This window comes from Netta rufina (genome assembly GCF_964035555.1).
Source record: "Netta rufina genome assembly, chromosome: 1".
Lineage (NCBI taxonomy): Eukaryota > Metazoa > Chordata > Aves > Anseriformes > Anatidae > Netta > Netta rufina.
This window is the reverse complement of record NC_140123.1, coordinates 97,069,096-97,082,282: the sequence shown is the minus strand read 5'-3', so window position 1 is coordinate 97,082,282 and position 13,187 is coordinate 97,069,096. Positions and strand designations below refer to the sequence as shown.

The window sequence follows — 13,187 nt, the reverse complement described above, 5'->3', positions numbered from 1 at the left end:
TTTTCCAGAATGGCTCTAACTTTACAGTATCTGCTTTCAACAAACTTTTCTCCAGGCGAAACAGACACTTGCTACTCACATGACAGTGTGTGTGGAATGACACTGAGAAAAGAAGACATGCCGTGGCTAACATCTTTGCTTGTCTTGTAAGAGTAAGCTGACTAATGTCGGAATGATTCCATCAACGCTGCCAGAAATAGGTTTAAGAACCCTGCAGGTACATTGCAAGCCTTGGCATAGGCAAAGACTCATGCAAAGCAGACGCCAATTGACCAGAGGTGCTGGGAAGGTATGAAGCAACACCAAGGACCTTGACTTAGGCTGATGAGCCTGAGTTTTCTTTCTCTCTGTTCTCAGAATTTCCTTCCCCATTTCAGATGGGCTAGAGTAGATAAGAGGCATTGTGGGATATGCTGTCAAGTGCTATTGGTTTCACACATTGCACTTGGAAATAAAACCAAGCTGAGTTTGTATAATGCTAGATGAGCTTGCTCACATCTTAGTCGTATTTGAACTATGTATCGATTACACTGAAGTATGCTGGACATTCATATGATAATGCCAACTCTGGTTTCTGCCGGACAGACATGTACTATAAAGGCAATTAGGAAATGCCATTACCACTTTGCTCAAAGAGCCATGTATAAATGAGGACATTTCTTTCCCATTAGGTCTTTGCTGGCCATCCTTGATACAAATCCCTTTCCTTAAGAGAATGGAAGAAGGCTGATTTTGTAGTGAGCTCTCTGGAGTGGTGCTTGATACATCTTGCTCCAAACTGTACTTTGTCTCCAGGCTCGTTGTCTGTTCCTGAGTCATTGAGTCATTTCATTTCTGTGTTCCTCCACTTCACACTGTGCAAAGAAGAACAATCTATTATTTTAACTGTTATTTCTCTTGTATACTTGGATTAGAAATAATTTAGGCCAGGGACTAACTCTTCCATGAAAATGGGCATGGCATGACATGGTTGCTCCTAGAGTACCATAACACTATTTGTAAGAGACAACTGAAAGTGATCACCTGTGTCACTGATTCACCAGAAAGGCCCAGAAGTTCTTACCCAGTGTACAAGCCCACTGAATTACTCCAGGGGCCTTCCAGTAAAGAACAGAATCACCATGAAATTAATATTTTGCATCCTTAGCATCAGTACCCCACAAAAAGAAGAACAGACTTTTCTTTCTACAAACATGTTGCAAAAGCTCTTTTCCTTGGCCCGGGGAGCTCAGTTAAAGCATCTGTATTTGAGTGCATTCCTCTGCTTATCCTTTTGTTGTCATTCCTAATAGATAAAATTGACAAGTCCGACTGACATCTGTATGGATTTCATATACACAGCAACAATGTGAATGAGAAAACGGCCTCCTGGGAGACTGCTGGGACTCTTGTTCATTATCATTATCACCACTATGATTCATGCAGATTATGAGACTCCCGGTCACATCCTCCTTCTTCTTCTCCAGGTTGTACTTTGCAGCACTTTGCTTCCACCAAACTGTTGTACAAGCAATCAATTTTCCTGCCACCCTGGGAGTCGCTGCGGTATGGCCATCCCTGCTTCTGCACAGGATACCTGAGCCGAGCAGAAGCTGAGTGATTTGCTCCAGACCTCAACATGAATCCACGCCAAGATTCAGGCCCCCTAAACCAGGCTGCTGGTGGCTGGGGACCACACCGCTGATCTCTTGGCAGTCATTCAGCTGGTAGCCTTGCAATGTTGGCCCTGAACAGCACTGTGGTGAAGCAAAAAGAGAAGCTCGCAGTTATCAGGCCAAGCCTGTCTTGTCCCTTAAATAAAATGGGTCTCTGCATTTTTTTCATGCCATAGCAAGCCATTACCAGTGTGCAGACCAACTGAAATTCAAGTAGCGAAGTGGGAGAGAGACGTGTGAAAATCTCGTCTCACTTGTAGACTGGACAGCTACTGGGTTACATTACACTGTTATCACTGCAACTGTGTTAATGAAAGGGGAAATAATAATTTCATTGTTAACCTCAACATGATTTCACAAGGGTTCAGTGAAATTGAGATGTTAAGAGAATTAAACAAACTACACTGAAAAATGAGGCACCATCTCCATGACTTATGCCTTTACAAGAATTTGGGTAACGACTGCAAAAGGTTAATATGCTTTATATGAATCTGCGGGTTACTGTCAAATATAAAAAGCATTATTGCATAGCAGGGACATCTGCTGGAAGCTTGGCGCCATTGTCTCACTCCTCTTTTTGGCTATTGATCTCCGAGTAGCCCTAAGCAACTTGTGGTACCTCCAGCTGGAGAGCTGGTTCCTAACTAATTAAGGATTCCCCGCACACCTCCTTCACAACAGCCGGGCAGCAGGAGCAAGAAATCTTTTAGCTATACTCGGGAATTTAAATGGAAACTTTTGCATCTCAATTGAAGGTTATACTTCTCTTCCAACTACCTGGCATTGAACTGTCTGTCACAGGAAGACTGGACATTAGTGAAAGCCTTCCCTTTCCCAACCAGATACAGCAGGAGAAAATCGATGTTTTAATTAGGTAGAGGAGCCATCAGTGAAGTTCTCTGCTTTTCTGTAATTTTACTTATGTGATTGCACCAAGGCTAAGAACCCACTTTTACTTAAGTAAGAAAAAAAAAAAAAAGTTATTTCAGATTTTAGCATTTAAATAACTTGTCTCCTTTCTCAAGGAAACATTGGCTACCTGTAAAGTGGATCCAAATCCCTCTTCCCTTTCCTGCTTCACAGTGGGAACACACAGCTTGATCATACTGTGCTCCTGGGATCAAACCGTGTTTTGATCATACCCCAGCACCCCGTGTTTTGGTTTTGGACACTGGCTTGAGAATGATTTTAGGCAGTGAAGAAAGCACTTGCTGAGTCAACCCTAGGAAGAGGAAGCACTGTTCTGTGCAACAGCAGAAAAGAGGATGCTTTGCAAACTCAATTCCCTTTTCTCAAGGTGCAGGAATAAAGCTGATGCAAAACATTCTAGAAATGAAAACAAGCTTTATTTGATTCCACTCACAATGAGTACTTGAACTGTGTTTAACACATCACAGGTTTATGTTTTCAGCAATGCTCCCCAGTGTAACAGTTTTCTTTTGTTTTGTTTTGTTTTGTTTTGTTTTGTTTTGTTTTGTTTTTCCTGCAGATACCTGTTCCTATCTGATGGGAGACTGTTGTCAAACCAACCTCTGCTCATACATCGTAAGAATAATTCTCTCCCTCAAGCTACTTGTAGATATAAACAGGTTTACCTCCACCTATCAAAGCACCGGGGAAAACCATTATCCCCTTGAAGGAAATTAATGCCCCCAAACCTTTTGAAATGCTTTAAAAAGCTTACTATCAGAGTGAATAGATGTACTAATAAGCATAAGCAGGCACTTGGCCCTGAGGTGGGTAGTTACATGTCTACCTTCTGCTCAAATCAGTGGCAGGTAATGTTGAGGGCCAGATGCGTGGTCACCAAGAATTTATCTGTGCAGCAGCAGAGCCCCCACGGACAACCAAATCAGCAAATACACCAGAGAGTGTTCAGTTGTAGTAGTGCAAGTCACCATAGAGCCTCATCCACCCTAATTCTGCCACATCCAGGGAAGCTAGCTTTATCACAGTGACAGGCTTTTTAAAAGGAGTTGTAGGGGTCTGAGCTTGTATTGCCCATTTTCAGGTGAGTATGTCAAAAACTGAGGTACAGGCAGTACCTTCCTTCCATTACAGGGATATGGCTAAAATATAACATTTTAGAAACAATCAAACAAACAAACAGGCCTGCCTTTGTTTCTCTTTCTTTGTTGCCCCAGAAAACAAACACAAACCCTTTAGGACTATTTCTGCCTATTTTGCAGATGCATGAGAAGTCAGGCATCTTTCTGTACATGTAGAAATATCCATGAGCAGGCCCTGATATGCCATGGAAAATATGTAGGAGAAAAATGAGGCACTTTGGGACTTTGTCTGAGCACTAGTGCTGACGATCAAATGTCGCAGTCAAGGGACTACAAAGTAAATTTGAAGGCTGGATTCAGCCTTCAATTACACAAAAGCTGAAAACAGCTACAAGGAGGAAGGTGTCTCCTGAAGAAGTTTCTGGTGCAATATGCTTGCTGCAGTGAGCAACGAGGCTCTCCTTGGTTTGACTCCCAGGCAGGTGGCCTGTGCTGTGTAATTCTGCAGGGATCAGAGAGGCCTCTGGGGAGCTGGAGTAGGTAGGGAAGCTTTACTGACACGCTGCATTGAACGGGCAGCTTTACTCTGAACAAATGGGATGGAAGCTCTGTGGCTGAGGATGTGTGAATTCTGTCCTTCAGCATGTACCTGCTCAAGTGATCCCAATGCCTCTCAGTTTTAACCTTGAGGATAACAACGAAGCCCGGCCTATGCTTTAGAAAGGATGAAATCTCCAAAATGAGGTTTTGTCACAGTATTTTTAACAAACATCTGTCCATATCAGCCTTCAGAAGTGGGAGATTTCAGATGGTCCCTATGTACTAAGGCACTGCTTACTACCAAATATCAAAATTATCAGCAACCCCCAGTTTCAGCATATGCCGTTTTCACTAAATCCATTCATTTTGCCTGCTTACCATTGGCAGTTGCAAGAAATACGAAGTGCCATCTATTGTCATATGAGCAAAGAAACGCTGTGAGCGACCTTCACAAGTTTTCCCCCTCTTAAATAACCCCAGAACGACCACTTTCACAACGGTGCCACTTAAACAGGTGTGACTGAGGTCTGCAACTCCAATGCCTGGAAAAGCCATTAGATATGTAACTAGAAAACCAGCCAGGCCATGCATCACCGAGGCGGGTTAGCTTTCGCCTCCCTCACCAAGGAGTTTCCACCTTCACATGCACAGAGCAAGCTGTGACACTATGACGGTGCTGGCAATAAACACGGGGTGTGTGTGCTTTTTGCTGTGAAGTGGTGTCACTGTTGGTACGCAGAAGCAGCCTGTGCTTCGTAAGCACCTGGGGACCGGTGCAGGTTCTGCATCTCCCCATGCCTGGGGGCGCCAGGGATGGGGCGAGCAGCAGGGTCAGGCGCCAACTGCTCCTGCAGCCGGGACGCGCATGCGCGGGCGGGGCCGCCCCCGCTAGCTCCTCGCTCCTCCCCTCCGCTGCCGCCGAGCAGAGGCAGCTCCCATCGGCCGGAAGGAGGCGCGCCGCAGCGCCTCCTGGGAGCTGTAGTTCCCCCGCGCGGGACAGCAGGTACATATCGGCGGGGCGGGCGAGCCGCGCGGACCACAAGTCCCGGCGTGCGGCGCGGCCCGGAAGGACCCGTCAGCAGTCGGCGCTGAGCGGCAGGCAGCGATGGCGGGGCAGATGGCGGTGCTGGGTACGGGCCGGGCCGGGCCGGGCCGGGGCCGGGCTGGGTTTGGCGCCTCGCGGGAGGGGTGCGGGGCGCTGGGGAGTGCTCCCGGGGGGCTGTGAGTAAATCTGGTAATGATAAATAAATGAAGTAGTACGTAACTAACTAGCAGAGCTGGGGGCGTGGGGCGCGGCGTGTGGCGGCCCGGCCTGGGCGCTCACCCCGCGCTGTTGTTTCCCCCCCGCTGCCCCAGGCTCGGCCGTGCTGGCGCTGCTGCTGGCCGGGTACCTCGCCCAGCAGTACCTGCCGATGCCCACGCCCAAAGTAATCGGGGTCGATCTGGGCACGACGTACTGCTCCGTCGGCGTCTTTCTGCCCGGCACGGGGCAGGTGAAGGTGATAGCGGACGGGAACGGGCGCCACAGCATCCCCAGCGTGGTGGCCTTCACCGGCAGCGGCGTGCGCGTGGGGTACGACGGGCTGGAGCTGGCGGATTCGAACCCCCAGAACACCATATACGACGCCAAGAGATTCATCGGGAAGGTGTTCACTTCGGAAGAACTGGAGAGCGAAAGCAGTAGGTATCCGTTTAAGGTAAGTAGCCGTCTTCATCGCTTCTCTGCAAGCAGCAATAGGTACAAAACTCCCGTCAGTAACCAACGGGTGGCCAGGTTCTCTGACCCTGAGCCATTTGGCGAAATCTGATAGGCCTGGAAACAGTAAGACTTCCACCAGCGTTTACTCCTCCCTTCTCAGGGTATGTTGCGTACTGCTGCATGAGAGCTGATGGGACCCTGTCCTCTACTACGAAATGTGTTCCTGGGTAACTTTCCAACCCTTTGTTTTAAAGTACAAACTTCAGCATGAAGTTCTGTTCTTTAATGAAGCTTCATTTTGCTCTGAGATAAAAAAGGGGGAAAAAGAAGTCTAAAAGTCAACATATTTTCTGACCCAGTGCATTTTTCCCTAGTACTTCTTAGTGCTAAATTGACAAGCAACAGATTTTGAGAGCTGGTATCTTAAAAAAAAAAAAAAAAAAAAAAAATTGTATCCATTTAGGATGGTGCTATGGTGAAGTATTTTCTGTAAAGAGACTACGTTTCAGCTACTGCAAACAGTCTGTATTCTTGTTAAGAACAGTTCCAATACCAGCCTGCTTGCTTCCTTTTGCAACAAAGAACTTGTGGGCAGGTTTATCAGTAGAGTAAATTTAATGATTAAAAAAAGCATTACTTTCATCACTGAAGGTGTTGTTGTGTCACATAACATTAAAGTTGATGATGTAGTTGCTAAGTCTTAACTTTTTTTAGTGCATCTTACCTGGTCAAAGGAGTTGTCGGTACTCAGTACTCCGACCCCTTATGTTGCAGGTTTTGCATAGTACTCACAATCAAAGAATAAACGTTACCAATGGGCTGTGTTGCTCTTTCCTCCTAGATTTTCAACAATGGTGGATCAGCTGAATTTTCTGTGACAACTAACGAAACCTTTCATGTCACTCCAGAGCATATTGGCTCTCAGCTGCTACTGAAATTGAAGAGAATGGCAGAAGACCATCTTGGCATGCCCATTTCGAAGGCAGTCATCTCTGTGCCAGCAGAGTTTGATGAAAGGCAACGGAATGCTACTGTTAAGGCAGCTAACCTTGCAGGTGATGTCTCTATCGCAGCACTTTCTTTTGTGGAGCCTTAAGGTTATCTTCAGATTTATTTCACTAACAGTAAAGGCTGTGTTTTTTTGTTCTTGTTTTTTAATGACTGCTAGCAATTGTGAGGAATAGCAGAGAGCTCTTGAGTACCAACAGATGCAGTAGACTAATGCAAATACAGGTAGCTAGAAGAACTAATTTTACTTAAGGAAAATAGTATTTTTGGTAATCTATAAATAGAATATACAGAGCACCCTTGGACATAACTTATACACAAATAAAAGGTTCTGAAATAAATCTTAGAATGGAGAAAACGTGTTTGGGCAGATCGTGATTCATGCATTCATCGTGACACTGAAGTAGTTAGGCTTAAATAAGGAAAAGAGTTTTCTAAGCAATAATACTTGATAGAAACTGTTTTACCTTCGTGTTTCGCTTAAGTTTAGTTCAAAATAGCTAATGGCAAATGCTGTGATGTGAAAACTACTTTTTTTTTTTTTTTTTTTTTTTTTAAAGTCTGTGACTGTTGCTTTGCACTTTTTAGGGCTAGAAATCTTGAGAGTAATCAACGAACCCACAGCTGCAGCTATGGCTTATGGACTGCACAAAGCTGATGTGTTTAACGTTCTGGTGGTGGATTTGGGTGGAGGAACTTTGGATGTGTCTCTGTTGAACAAGCAGGGAGGGATGTTCCTCACGCGAGCCATGGCAGGTGAGAAAAATGCTTTACTTTCTCAGGGGGTAGTGGGAAGAAGAGAAGGCTGCACCAGAAGTCACCAATAGGGAAGTTATTTAAAACATAGCACTCTCACAAAGAGTTCTCAACTGCCCTTCACATAAAACTAGGTTTACAACTGCTTTCACCAGTTAAGAGAGATTCAGTTTTTAGCTGGCCACTAATCATTGTGGATTAGTTTTATCTGTAGCTGTTGATTTTTGTGCCTACTAGTACAAGTGCTGCTGTATATGACAACTGCTCTGTTCTAAAGCTTTCTGTTACCTTTGTCTGAGCCGAGGGTGTTTACTGAATTGTTGATAGGTACTTTGGAATGTCCTTGTTTTGCAATTAGCTCCAGCGTGGTTGTGTAGGCTTTGGAAACTGTGTTCTGTTAACCTAGAAGCATTTTTAATACATATATGCCAAAATGATTTGTCACTTGGCAAAGAGTTCTGGAAACAAGCAATATTTAGTAAAACTGGAGTGACTAGGCAACTGCTTAGTGGGTGACCTGGATTCAGACAGGTCGGAGATGCAGTGCTACTTTCAGTGTTGCCTGGAATAAGTTTTAATGTCAGCTGCAGCTCTGTCCAGTAAGAGTGGAACAACAAAAAGTACTCAGCTACTTCATTCTGATTCATTTGGATGGATGTCCATTAAGTGAATTCCTCTTTTCAATCATAAAAAGGAGGTGGAAACGTTGGGAATACTGTTCAACATAGATGAAAACTGGCAGGGTATTTTTAAAAATCTGTTTAATGGAAAGCATGAACAATTACGTGAAATTATGTGAGTTATTATGTGAAACTTTCAGAATGAAACTGGCTATACAGAGTAGTTCTCTCTCTCTGAAGGCTAATGTAAGATATACCTGTAAATAGAGCTTGAAGCTCACTGTTTGCATTTCATCATTTTTCTGCTTTTTTCAGAGTATATCCATCTACTTTAATAGTACCTTGTTTTTCATGTGAATGCATAAAGCCACTGAGTAACTTGAAAATGTTCGAACTAACTCCTGTAATGCTGCACTCTGGTAGCTGCTAATAGAAAAGACAATTTGGAGCAGAGAAATTAAAACACTCTGGGAATTTTAGCTGGGAAAACAATTTGCTGTGAGATGCTGCACTTCAGTGACAGGCAACTAGCTACAGACTTTTTTTGTTACGTATTTATGTCTGCAGAGAACACTCCCATTGAGATAACAACTTTGTTTTGTTTTGTTTTTTCCTGTTACAGCTTAACAGGGCAGTTCCAGGGAAAAATGTTGACAGGGATAGATTCCAAAGTAGCTGATAAATAAAAAACCTGGAAATGATTATCCATCATGTATTCTTCAGTAGAACATTAATTATGCCTATTTCCCCAGTTCTCTGAGCTCTTGCTCAGTGCTTACGGTCTTAGTATCATTGTTTTAGCCCTTGAGTACCATCTCCCGGTACAAGAAGACGCATGCTGCTTGCTGAAGTTTAGAAGGTGATGTGTCTGCTCTCTGTTCTGATGTTTTAGGTAACAACAAACTTGGAGGACAGGATTTTAATCAGAGGTTGATGCAGCATTTATATGATCAGCTCCATCAAAAATATGGTTCTCTGCCATCAAGAAAAGAAGAAATACATCGCCTCAGACAAGCTGTGGAAGCAGTTAAATTAAATTTGACAGTTCATGAGGCATCTACGTTTAGGGTGTTGTTGACTATGCCAGAAACGAAGCTTACAAAAGAACTTCCAGAAGGTGAGGTAAAACAAAATGTTGTTCATAAAGGCAAGCCTTCACAGAAAACAAAAGACCTGGAAGATCTTGGAGATGCTTCAAATGGAGAAAACAACTTTGTCAAAGTTGTGTTTGAAAGAGAAATCTCTAGGAAACTATTTGAAGTATTGAATGAGGACCTTTTTGAGAAGATTCTTGTGCCCATTGAACAAGTGTTGAAGGAAGGCCACCTACACAAAGCCGAAGTGGATGAAATTGTGTTAGTTGGGGGCTCCACCCGGATTCCTAAAATACGCAAAGTTATTCGGGATTTCTTTGGGAAGGAACCTAACACCTCTGTAGACCCTGATTTAGCAGTTGTAATGGGTGTAGCTATCCAAGCAGGAATTGTTGGTGGGTCCTGGCCTCTCCAAGTCAGTGCTATAGAAATTCCTAATAAGCATTTACGGAAGACTAATTTTAATTAAGAAACTCTTTCCCATTGCATTCCGTCTCTCCAAAAGCATACCCTGATGGTGCGTACTTATTTGACTGGCAGCAGAGCCTAATCTTAGCCATATAATACTCATTTTTTTTAATCACTTCCAGTTCATGCTGCTGGATGCCTGTGTTAAAACTAGATGTTACTTTAAAGGTACGTGTGGTTTTCAAAATTCGGAAGTGTCCTGTGTTCACTTGTACACTGGATGTAGGATGAAAATGCTAATGATGAATAAGACCCACATCTTCTTGCTAAATTTTATTAGCAAATCCTGAACTGGTGTTTGAAAAATTAAATATAAAGAGAATGTGACCAAAGCTTAGAATTAACATGGCATTATGTTGTAGGTGTTCCCACATCAAGTATATTTACCTTGGAAGAATGTGAAGCAGTGTTAATGCACATAGCACTAGTAGTCTTGAGCTTAAATCTATTTATTAAATTGAGTCATTTTAGAAAGGTTCCTAAATGCTCAAAGGCATGTTGCAGCTTGAATGAGATTTATGCATTCAGTTGATTCTTCTGCTGTTTATAACAGCATAATGGTATTACTGAAATCAAGTGGCAAGTTATTGCCTGATGTTTGTCACGCCAAGCTAAGAAATTTAGCTCTTGCTAATGTACAGTTACTTAGTGTGTATCCAAGGGCTAACTTCGTGATCTGTTCATGATGGTTAACACATAGTTGCTGCTGTCATACCACTTACGTTCTCAACAGGGAACAAGTGCATATCATCAACTCTTTATACCTCTCCCCATCTTATTTGAAAATTGTAGAATTTTATTTTTAGTCATCTTAAAGTTACATCTGTATATATTCCCTTAAATATGACCAATATGAATTTTATTGTTGCACACTTCCTGATGTGTGATGTCTTTTCCCCTTGAATACCTCCCAGCTGTGCTGTTGTCAGAGAGAAAGCGTGGGGCAGAAGGGACGATGTGGATGACGTCTAGTTCCTTTAGTAAGTGCAAATTCATCCAATTTTATACTTTGGATAGATTGTATCTCTGATTTAAGTTTTGTCATATCCCCCCTCTAAACTGAAGGTAGATTAGAGATTGTAGCTGTTCTTTTGGGAAGGAAGCAGAGCCTATAACTCAGGATTTAAGGTAGCGGCAAATACTTTGCCACCCACCTATCTAGCAAACTCATGTGGAAGAAAACAAAGTTGATACAAAAACTTGGTGACAGTTCTGCTTTTCATGGAGAGTTAATACTGAAAGGGCCAGATGAATTTATGTTTAGAACTCTGCAGTGAAAACACTTCATTCAGGTAAGACTTGTCTCTTCATCCATCAACACAGTCTTAATCAGGTAAGGTCTAGTAACAGGTGATCTAAGGATTTTTTAATGCTTCAAAAATAATTGTGTTAAGTGTGCCAAGATATAAACTGTGGGGCTTATAGATCTACAGCTTAACTATAACCATTTTAAGATAGGTTTATTGTTCTCCTGGCAGTAGACCTGATCTACAGCACTGCCTTCTCAATTATGCGGATGCAACTGTTTGAATAGCTATACTCTAAACATATATTTGAAGTAATCCTATTAAAAACTGCTTAAATTGAATCTTAGTTGCATGCAACAATTCCTTCAGTATTATTTAAATCCACAGAAGGCTCTCACAATATTGCTAACATCTGTTTAACTTCACTGGGTTGAAAACCAAAGTGAATTCTTGAGGATTTTTTTCTTTCATTCTATCTATTTGAGAATGACCCTGCCTTTACATCTGTATGGGACATCACACTAATGTGATACTGTATGAATTTTCTTTTGAATACATTTATTAAAGAAAATGGGTGCTAAGGGATGGTGAGCATAACTAAAACTCTTGAGTTGAAGTCTCTTCAGTGAAATCATGGATGAATGCCAATATACAGTACAGTTCTCACATGCAGTTGCTGTTTGGGGCCTTTGCGTTGCAGACATACATGTGTATATACATAATTCAGCATATATTCCAAAATACTTGGAGTCATTGTGGCCTTTTTTCTATCCTGCTAAAAATTCATGTCAAAGTGTACTGGAGTTCTAGTAGGTGTTCAGTAATTTTGTTGTTCTTTATGCAGCTGTTCATTTTATACAGTGCATTGAAATGTTGCAATTGAGCTAAAATTATTTTTGCAATTTCTGGACAAGTTACGGAGAAGTGTGGGAGTAACTTCAAACTGTTAAGCTCTTACATGCAAATAAATTATTTTTTTTCTTTAGCATAATCCTTTAGTATGGAGGAGTTTAATAATTAAAAGCAACCTTTGGTGTTAATCTGGGAATCGCAAGGGAAGGGGATGTTGTTTACTTGTGAAAAATTCACAAAAGGGTATTTATTTGTTCAGATTTCAATATACTTTTTTTAGTAAATAAGTTACTGTACATTGGATATCTCACAATGCATCCTTATTTATTAGATAACTGTCTTCTGAATTCTGTGGTCAAGTTATTTATTTGATCTTAGTACTGTATTCTGGCACAAACCATCACATTTTAGATAAGTAGAACACTGTACTAAACGGACACTTCCAGGTATGTACACATATTGCTTAGCAAAAGTCTCTGTTTAAACAACTTGGTATTTGACGGCTGAAATTTTTCTACAAACTGTCCTTGAAGTCTGACTATGGTTGCCTGTGGTGTTAGATGTGTAACAAATCTATATAGCTAGAAGCTTGTGTTGTGAGTTGACATTCTGAAAGTGCAAGATGCCTCACTAATTGTATGTTCCTGTTTCTAAGTGCAGATGATGAAATGCATTTTATAAGTAACCTTTTAAAATGTTTTTATTAAAAGCATTTTCTGTCCTTTCAATCTGTTGTCTCAATTGATCGGGGAAATATTTTAACAGCACTGTTTCTATATTTCTTCCTTGAATTCCTTTGGAGCTTAGAGGATAAGATTATAATCTTCCACTTTGTCAAGGGGTTTCTACAGCCTGGAGTGACAGATCATTTCTAAGAAATTTCTAAGAAGAGATGCAGTAGAATATTAGGAACTGGGGTGGGAAGGAAAAATCTCTGGCTCCTGAAGCTACAATTTTGGGTGGATGAACAGAACTGAGAAAAAAATATTGCATGTTGGTACAAGGAAAAGCAAGGAGTGACTGGGAGGGATGCAGAAATGCTAATAAGTCACAAAACCCTAATTGAAGGGAAAGAGGGGGCCAAGCAGTGATGATGACCTTGCTCCTGTGGGAGTGGCAGCAGCTCCCACCACTCTTACTCTTATGCTCCTTGGATTTTGCCTCCTTGATCACAGGACACGGGGCAGGAACAGACCTTCCCTGTGTTGGTCAGCAGCTGCAGGCTGGACCCAGGGAACG

At 42.2% G+C, this 13,187-nt stretch overlaps 1 protein-coding gene across 1 annotated transcript; it reads left to right on the top strand.

Annotated features, from left to right (window-relative positions):
- The first annotated feature begins 5,295 nt into the window (after positions 1 to 5,295).
- On the top strand, positions 5,296 to 12,647 carry HSPA13 (heat shock protein family A (Hsp70) member 13). Its single transcript, XM_084282738.1, has 5 exons — positions 5,296 to 5,334; positions 5,561 to 5,901; positions 6,745 to 6,958; positions 7,500 to 7,667; positions 9,180 to 12,647. The coding sequence occupies exons 1-5, from the start codon at positions 5,310 to 5,312 to the stop codon at positions 9,848 to 9,850; spliced, it is 1,419 nt and encodes a 472-aa protein (XP_084138864.1). The 5' UTR covers positions 5,296 to 5,309; the 3' UTR covers positions 9,851 to 12,647.
- The last annotated feature ends 540 nt before the right edge of the window (positions 12,648 to 13,187 follow it).